The sequence below is a fragment of the Miscanthus floridulus genome, chromosome 11, assembly GCF_019320115.1.
Source record: "Miscanthus floridulus cultivar M001 chromosome 11, ASM1932011v1, whole genome shotgun sequence".
Taxonomy (NCBI): Eukaryota; Viridiplantae; Streptophyta; class Magnoliopsida; order Poales; family Poaceae; genus Miscanthus; species Miscanthus floridulus.
Window position 1 is genome coordinate 51,452,506 of NC_089590.1, and position 9,425 is coordinate 51,461,930.

Consider the following 9,425-nt stretch of genomic DNA (forward strand, 5'->3'; position numbering starts at 1 on the left):
TCAGAAATTTAATTTCATGAAAGAAGCCAGAACATTGAATGCCAACCCTGAATATGGAGCCAAGTGATATGGTTGCCACCGGTAAAATTGACAATCTATAATGCTAAAAAAATGACAATCTATAGGCATTTTAATAACTGGATATATCATTGGTTATGGTTGCTATCATATCCGAATTACCTTGCCAGCCCAAAACCATCAAGAAAAAAAATTAAAATACCAAAATCATTAAATCATAAAGAAATGATTCTTGGCGGCCAACCGTCAAGCAAAATTTGGCATGGATAGAAGGGAAAATATACGTGTAGTACAAAACTAAAGGTAGTGTAAACTCTTTCAAGAAATCATACTTCCATTAGTTTGTATTATTTTGAAACGGTGCACATCCACAGTGCACCCATATCTGTATTTTGTTTCAAAAGTTGAGATTCAAATTCAAACTAGAAAAAACATGCAAACATGACAAAATGCTTGTGACAATGGTGAGCTCAAGGAAATGGTGGAAGCTATTGGTAAATTTGGTCCTGGTTTTTAACCTCCATCTCAACATGACCTTTGGGGGGAAATGCTAGAAGAAGAGCATGGTAGAACTAAGAGCCTACTACAAGACCATGAAGATGAGAAGAACAAGCATGGCTGCTCCATCATATCATGACTAATGCTTGGACAAATATGAAAGATGTGAAGAGAATGATCATCATGAATATTTGCACACATTCTGTTGAGGGCCCGGGGAAGCTTTATCAAGTCAAAGGATATGTTAGTTGTGTCACACACAAGTGGTCATATTTGAGTTGGCGAACAAAGCAAATTGGGGATGTTGGTTAAAACAATGTGGTGCAAGTAGTGACAGACAATTATTCTAATAACATGGGAGAAAAGGCATTGTTGCATCCTGAGAGGCCAAACATCTTTTGGACTTCTTATGCAACTCACACAGTAAACTTGGTATGAAGACAAAGAAGGGTCAAGGATGCAATAGCAATAGTGTTGAGCATTCCTTTTTGTAAATCTATAGCACTTTGCTTGAAGATCTTTGAGCCTTTGGTGAAACTTCTCCATTTCATTGGAGAGATGTGAGGCCATCTATGTATGATGAGCTAATAATCAAGGCAAAGAGGGAGATCAAAGAGGCATTTGGCAATGTAGAGAAGAACCACAAAGAAGTCATGTACATTGTTGATAAGAAAATAAAAAATAGGCTTAATTCTCCACTACACATGGAAGCATACATGTTGAATCCATATTATAGCTATAGTAATGACACTATCTTCTCTGATCTAATCATTATGGAAAAATTCATGCATTGCATTGAAACCTTCTATTATGGACATGAAGAAAAAAGAATATGGGGTTGTTAATGATGATTTGGAGAAATTTCAAATTAAAGGAGACACGATTCTTTTGGTAAGAAGATGGCAAAGAGTTGTGGACACTTTGAATTCAACCTCAATAAAATTTTCCTTCATAGTAGTAGTTAATCCTTACATTCATATCCATAAATTTGTTTCATTGTAGCATCTTGATGTAGGCTATATGAAGGTGGAGAAACAGATTTGCATGGAATGGTTGTTAGAATCCTGTCCTTGACATCTAGCTCATCCGGCTGCGAAATAAATTAGAGCACCTTTGAACAAGTCAAACATATTCTCAAGATTTACTAGTTGTTCGAAGTATTAATATGATATACATGGGCCATGGGCTGATCATTCTTTATGATGTGTAGGTTCATAACAAGAGAAGGAATGTGAAGTATAGCCTAATGGTTATAAAAGCCTCAGTAGCACCTCAAGTCTTGGGTTCGACTCCCCGTGGGAGTGAATTTTTCAGGATTTAACGGCGTTTGTGCTTTCAGTGATAGGCGACGTTCTCATCGACAACGAGGTGCTTGTGGTGACAACCAACAACCCGTCACCGGGGTTGCCCAGGACAGAGTTTGGAGGGCTTCGACATATGCAGAACTCGGTTGTAAACGAGAAGACAATGATTTATACTGGTTCAGGCCGCTAGAATAGCGTAATACCTTACATCCAGTTCGGTGTGATGCCTTTGCGTTGGATTGGATTGTATGATTGGTCGGTATACAAGGGTGCCGCCTGCCTCTCTTTATATAGTCCAGAGGGCAGGGCGTGTGTTCTAGTCCAAGTCTGATACAATTAGAGAGTCCTAGTTCTATTACAGAGACTATTTTCCTTAAAGGCCCGGTTAGGTCAGTCCTTGATTACTTGAGATCACGCCACCTTGTTCTGTGTCTTCAAGCAGACCTTGGGCCAGCCCAGGATGATATCGAGTAGTCGGTCTGGTGGGGAACCCATAGGATCCTGATCCGTCAATCATCAATCTTGAGGATTTGTCGGCACAATCTTCGAAGATGCTCATAGAGGAAGAGTTTGCATGCATGCATTCATAGGGGTGATTGTGCGTGCATTCTGAGTTTCTGAGTTGTACTGTGTAATCAGAAAAAAAAAACAAGAGAAGGAATAGGATAACAACTGAACACCTCAATTGTCTTGTGTACATCCAATTCAATAATTAATAACTATATATATATATATATATATATATATATTCTCTCTTTAATCAGGCAGGAATCCCTGCCTCCTCCGCCTCATCCACTGTTTAACATTGTTCATTTTTTATTTTTCTTTTAAATATTTTTATTTTTCCCTATTTCCCTTTTCTTTTTTATGGGTTTTTTCCCTTTTCCCTTCTTTTTATTCTTTCCCTTCAAAAAACTCATGCAACGGGCGCACGCAGCGAAGCGCATGTAATGTGCTAGTAGATTTATGTCCAACAAAGAAAAAGTAACAAGAAGAAGAAATATGAAGTGCTTTTAAGTCTAGATATTGCATAAGCTCAAGCATTTTTCTTTGAGAGAGGGGATGCTCACCCATTTGTTATAATTAGGAATTAGAATGCTGGCGAAGTGACTAGGACAGGGATACAATGACGAGTCGAGTTTCTGGTTTTGTTTGATTCTTGGCTAGGGATGAAAACAAGACGGGAAAATCCCCTCTCAACCCGACATCCCATATATGTTCCTGATTTTGTTCAATGCATGTGCTCTGCTAGGGGTGAAAACATGATGGGAAAATCCCGTCTCGACCTAAACCATTTCTTATATTTCTTTCAACATATACCGTATTCTTGATATCAAATAAAAACAGTAAAAATGTAGAAAAATCTGACCTGCCCGATTCTTAGCTCACACATTTAGGGCCGATTTAAAATGCACGAATTTCACATAAATCGGTATATTTTCATAAGAAAAACACAAAAAACCATTAAATTTTCTATATTTCAAATGAGGCCTTATCCTGAGAAAATTTCCATTGTGAATACCCTTTTTTATTTAAATTTTTATTTTGATCTGCTTACTTCTAATCACCACAACCAAACACAAGGCCGCAATCCATAGGATGCTAGTTTGTAGCTTCCTTCTTACCCCCAAGCTCACTAGGAGAGATGTGACTAAGGTTGAAAGCAGTGAGACTGAAAACAAATCCAGGTAACTTTGTTTGGCTAGGTAGTAAACTAGATCGTGGATTTTGAGCGCCTGACGGTAGAGATTGCTGCTTGGCTGCATGTGCCTGCCAGTGCACAATCCAAACAACCCTAGAAAACGTTGGAGTCCTGCTGCTAGTTGCCTTGGTCTTGCTCCTAGCATGATCAGTTTCTAGCTATTTGATGTCAACTCATCAACACAGGTTCAACTTATAATTTTTTTATATTTTGCATCTTCTCTCTCCTCAATGTGTAGGGTTCACCGTTAGTTGATTCTATAATTGAGAAAGGAGAGCAGCACAGGCAAACTTGCGTGAATTCGTCCTTGGTTCTCACGCTCCGAGCTAGCGAGGAAGGAAGCGCCGGTGACCTACTTTTTGGTCGTTCTCTCTCCTCTATGTCACTCTGAATACTAGTCAGCTAGCTCCGTCAACTCACGTTGGGGACGGCCTAATGGCTACCATGTTAGCGGCCCAACGGGCCTTTCTTTCTACCAGAAACAGCCATGTGCCAGGCCACCAATCGACGTCGCGCGACCAGCAGAGCGAGCAACGTTTCCTTTGTTTTTATTTCTTTTACCATGACTACAAAAGTATTTTATAATCCAAATTTTTTTGGTGATGACTTAAAACGCACACGGGCGTTTTTAAGGCCGACCGCACGGCCACCTTATCCGCACCCGCACGTTCACCCGCTGCCTCACACGCACCTCTCTCTCTCTCTCTCTCTCTCTCTCTCTGGCAGCCGGTGAGGTCCTCATTGGCGCCCCGTGACCTCCTTCGGCGACCCCCTCCCCATCTCCCCGTGCCCGCACCTGCGCCCACCTCCTCCCCATGCGGCTTCTCCCTCTCTCTCCCCTCTGGCGGCGGCGCCGGCAAGGTAGGCCTCCTTCTCCTCCTCCTGGATCTGCTCCTTAGGGTTCCGAAGAGCTCTCCCTCTCGTCTTCCCGAACTCCGGTGGCCTTAGAAGGAAAGGGGTTTGGGGGGGAGGGAAGACCAGACAGGCGGTGAGAAGGCCGGTGCACGCTTTAGGGCCCCTGGTGGGAGTGGAGGCGGCCGGACCAAGTCAGGACGAGGGCGGGGGAGGAGAAGAAGGTGGTGCCGTAGGCGAGCTATGGTTTCGCCGGAGCTCCGCAGCCACAGAGCTCCGGCGAAACCCTAGCTCGCCGTGGTGGGATGGTGGGCGGCGGCGAGGGTCGTCGCCGGAAAGGGAGAAGGCACCGACGAGAAGGAAGAAGAGGAAGGGGACTGCACGAGGAAGCAGACGGCCCTGCGGCGTGCTTGCGTTAGCCACATCCTTTTCTTTCTTATTCAAGCAATCATATACCATCTAGTGCAAACACGCAAAATGCTGAGCGCATGCTTATCACAGTATATCGCTGTTGGACTACTTTCGACATATATGGGATGTGTAATGCTCCCGAACCACTGTATTGGGCTGGGCCTGCCGCCCTGCCGTCATGACGCCCACAGTTGAGCACCGAAGGGCGAACGAAGACAAGCCGCGGCAGCACGCACTGGGGAGCAGAACACACGCTAGCGGTAGGTAGCAGGCGGCCAGGCGCGGGCGGGCATGACATGCCCCTTCGCGGCTTGCGTCGTCGTCGTCTCGCGGCTGCCTCATCGAACCTGCGCAAGCTGTTCACAGCGGAAAACGACTGGCGGCGCCACACGTTGGGCGAGAACGACACACACATGCATGCATGGTCAAGCGGGATGGACATGTCATGAAGAGGCCGAAGAAAAATCGGAAACGATCGAGCAAACTGAGCAAACCCATCTATGCGGTGTGAGGATCGCTCATGCAGCAAGAGCACTGGTTTGGATCGAATAAAAGACTATTATGCTGTTATTTTGGCTCCGCTGACGAGCAGCAGGCAGGCCTTCGTCTCAGTTCTTCGGCGGTGGGGGCTGCACCGTGCCGTTGGCCTTCGCATCAGCACCGTTTGGAGGCATCGCCGGGGTGTGGGCCTTCTCCCTCGCCAGGTCAGCTTTGATGACCTCTGGACCCTGCAGTGAAGACAGGTGCACAACAAGATTGCGGGACGTATCATCAGTGACAGTGATCGATGCATGGCGCACTACATCTTCAACAAGGCTTGCATCGTTGTGCGTCAGTTCAGGTTTGGATTGATGCATGCATCAGGTGGAAAAAGATCGGTGCTCAGATTTTTTTTTTTTTGGTTGAACTGCTGGATTGTATTTGGAATAATGACGTGCATGTACCGGTATATACCTCGGTGAAAATCTTCAAGGCCTCTTCTGGGGAATTGGTTTTCAGGATCTTCAAAGCTTCCTTCTGTACCAAACGAGTCAAAACCGTGGTAAGTACAGTTGATGCTTCAAAGCACCCAAGGGAGTCAAACCGTAGTTAATACATGCTCCAAAAGAAACCTAACGAGTCAATCAATACTGTACTACTGGTTACTGAAGCCAATGCAGTACTCATGTCATACGATATTTGACTGCAACAGAAAAGGAATATCACATTGCTTTTGTGCCTCCACATACTACCTCACTATTCCTGATCATTTCCCTTACCAATTTTGCAAAAATAGAAATAACTGGATTTGCAAGAGATTTCTTTTTTAACACCATCAGAGCACTGGTATAACATAGAAGAACTCGAATAGACGCCCGTGTGTTGGCAGCGCGCTCAAATATGAATGAGGTTGTCCGAACGGCACACATACACACGCTCAAACCCTTCTGAGAAAAAACCCTTGTGCGACACCTGAGCCGTCCCAGCGGGAAATCGAACTCATGTGGGCAGCGCTCCACTGAGCGGACCCGATGACCGAGCCATAGGCTCGTTCGCTCGCCAATCCACAGCTGCCAAGATTTAGATGTCAGGTTTCTAAAATCCAAACAACACATATACAAATGGCGCGGAGACTAGCTTTACAAAATGCGTGAAAGGCAAGGCATATAGAGGGGCGAGAATTATCAAGATGGAGCATGGAGTACCCTAGCATCCTCGATTTCCTTGGAGGTCAGGGTGGGCGCCTCCACAAAGCCGTCGGAGAGGTAGGAATAATCCGCGCTGTCCATGGAGTCCTGACTCCCAACAGAGCTCATCCTCGATCGGTCCTTGGACTAGAGGGTGGCGAGTGGCGTGACTGGAACCTGGCTGGAGGCAATGCAAGACAGCGAGAGCTTCTCTAAACAATACGAAGGTGAACACAGGAACAGGAGAAGAAGGTCCCTTTTATAGGAGTGGTGCAGGAGGCTAGTGAGAAAAGTGGGAGAGGAGAGCAAAGCGTGTATTTGGAATGACGTGCATGTACCGGTACCTCGGTGAAAATCTTCAAGGCCTCTTCTGGGGAATTGGTTTTCAGGATCTTCAACGCTTCCTTATGTACCAAACGAGTCAAACCGTGGTAAATAGAGTAGATTCTTGAATTCTTCAGTGAAACCAAGAGGGTCAAACCGTAGTTAATACATGCTCCAAAAGAAACCTAACGAGTCCATCAATCCTGTACTACTACTGAAGCCAATGCAGTGCTCATGTCATACGACATTTGAATGCAACAAAAAAGGAATATCACATCGCTTTTGTGCCTACCCATTCTACCTCGTACTATTCCTGATCATTTCCCTTATTACCAATTTTGCAAAAAATAGAAATAATTACACTTGCAAGAGAGTTTGGCATATAGCATATAAATGGGCACTCGTGTTGACCACGCGCTCATACACGGATGAGGTTGTTCGAACGGTCTCGGAACACGCCTACGAAGTCCTAATCGTAAAAAAAACGCGCCTACTGAGCAACTCACACTAAGTGGACCCAACCATTAAGCCACAGACTCGTTCGCTGGAAGAGAATTTATTTGTACCAATTTATGGCATCTGTGCCCCCACCCCGCCCCACCCCATCCCCACACGCACACCCACCACACTTGCTATTCCCTTATACGGATTTTGTTTATGGGTAAATCAGATTCTACAAAAACATGCAGCCATTAAACTAGTGAAAAAATAACAAAATCAGCGTTAAAACCCCCATTGACAGTTGTCGAGATTTAGATATCTGGTTACTAAAATCCAAACAACACATATAGAAATGGCACGGATACTAGTTTTACAAAAATGCACAAAAGGCGAAGCAAATAGAGGGGCGAGGATGTAGTATCAAGATGGAGTATAGAGTACCCTAGCATGCTCGATTTCCTTGGAGGATAGGGTGGGCGCCTCCACAAAGCCGTCCGAGAGGTAGGAATAATCTACGGATTCCACGCTGTCCATGGAGTCCTGACTCCCGAAAGAGCTCATCCTCGATCAGTCCTTGGACTAGAGAGGGTGCCAAGTGGCGTGACTAGAATCTGGAGCCTAGACGCAATGCAAGACCACAAGAGCTTCTCTGAAGAATACGAAGGTGAATACTTAAGCCCCCTTTGGCATGGTTCATCCAAAACGGCTTCACCGGTGAAGCCAAAGCCGATGAAGCTAGAAAAACTAGCTTTTCCTGGCTTCTAGTTCATTTTAACCCCGGCTTACAAAACAGCTTCACACTACAGTGCCTCGATTTGTGTAAAATAGATGAAGCCGAACCTGACATAAGTCGTGCCAAAGAGGCCCTCAGGAACATGACAATGTCCCTTTTTAGGAGTGGAGCAGGAGGAGAGGCTAGTGATACAAGTGTGGGAGGAGAGCATAGCGTGCCGGCCGGTTGCCAGACACGACCTGTGGGGGTGGCCGGGATTTTCCACTCGGGTTCACTGCGTTTCTTGTTTTCTGGGGCCTAGGTGTCACGCGGTAGAGCACGGGCCGAATGCCAGAGCGCATGGTAATTAGACGAGCAGTAAAGTCTTTCTTGCATTGGGAGTCTGTTTTGAGTTGCAGTAAATCCCAGCATTTAACAGTACAATCAACTTGTCAGCTCATATAAACTTAAATAAAGATCTCTACACCTAAAATATAGACGGTTATCGTCGTCGTTCGCATGCTCGGCGTCATTCGCCCCGCTAGGCACGTCTATACAAAGTCCGCGTCATCTGCGTACGTCTGCACAGCTACAAACGGAAGCGGAGTCCACAACAACGAAAGCTCAGGTGCTAGCCACCTCGTCGTTTATTTATGGACAGGGATATCACGCGACGGAACCCGTCCTCTCTGTCGCGCGCTCTCTCCCCCAGTTTTCTTCTTTCTCTCTGGCACCCTCCCTACACCGCCCCTCCCCAGTCCTCCACCGCCGGTGGCCGGCGGCTCCCGCCGCCCACCTCCCGCCCCCACCCATCGACCCCACCCTCCCCTAAAGCTCCGCCGCAACACCTTCGTCGGGGTCGTCCTCGCCCGCGCCCCCACCCCTAGACCCCGCCACCCTAATCCTAGGGCAAGGCGCCGGCGAGCTCCGCCGCAACGCCCCCGTCATCGGCCCTGCCCAACGGCCTTCTCCCGCCACCCCGCCCCATCGCCGTCTCGCCCGCGCACCATCATCGTGTCACAGCCACAACCCCACAAACCCCCTTCTAGACCTGCCAAGGAATGGATCCCTAACCTCGTCGGAACCCTAACGCCGGCGAGGTCCTCGTCTCCGGCGCCGGCGACCACCTCGCCAGTTTCTTCTTCCTCTCCGGCGTGGGCGTGGGCGCAGGTCGCGCGTCGCACGACCTGTCACGTAGAAACTTTTGTGTTATTTAATTCCAAAAAGGATTATGTACGGGCTCAAATGGAGGTGCTTGGGAAGGGCGGCATGGGTACATCATACAAGGCGGTGCTGGAGGAGGGCACCATCGTGGTGGTGAAGCGCCTGTGGGATGTGGTGGCGGACCGGCACGGCACGAGTTCACCACGTGCATGGAGGCCGTGGGGCACCGTAACCTGGTGCCCGTGCGTGTGTACTACTACTACAAGGACTCGACTACCACCGATTGGCGGCAGCCTCTCTGCCTCTCCGCCTCTTCGGAACGGGCGCTAGGG

At 47.2% G+C, this 9,425-nt stretch overlaps 1 protein-coding gene across 1 annotated transcript; it reads right to left on the reverse strand.

Annotated features, from left to right (window-relative positions):
• Positions 1-5,393: 5,393 nt before the first annotated feature.
• Positions 5,394-6,581, reverse strand: LOC136492939 (uncharacterized). Its single transcript, XM_066488966.1, has 3 exons — positions 6,471-6,581; positions 5,740-5,802; positions 5,394-5,513 (listed from the first exon to the last, which is right to left on the reverse strand). Exons 1-3 carry the CDS (start codon positions 6,579-6,581, stop codon positions 5,394-5,396), a joined length of 294 nt encoding a protein of 97 aa, XP_066345063.1.
• Positions 6,582-9,425: the final 2,844 nt, after the last annotated feature.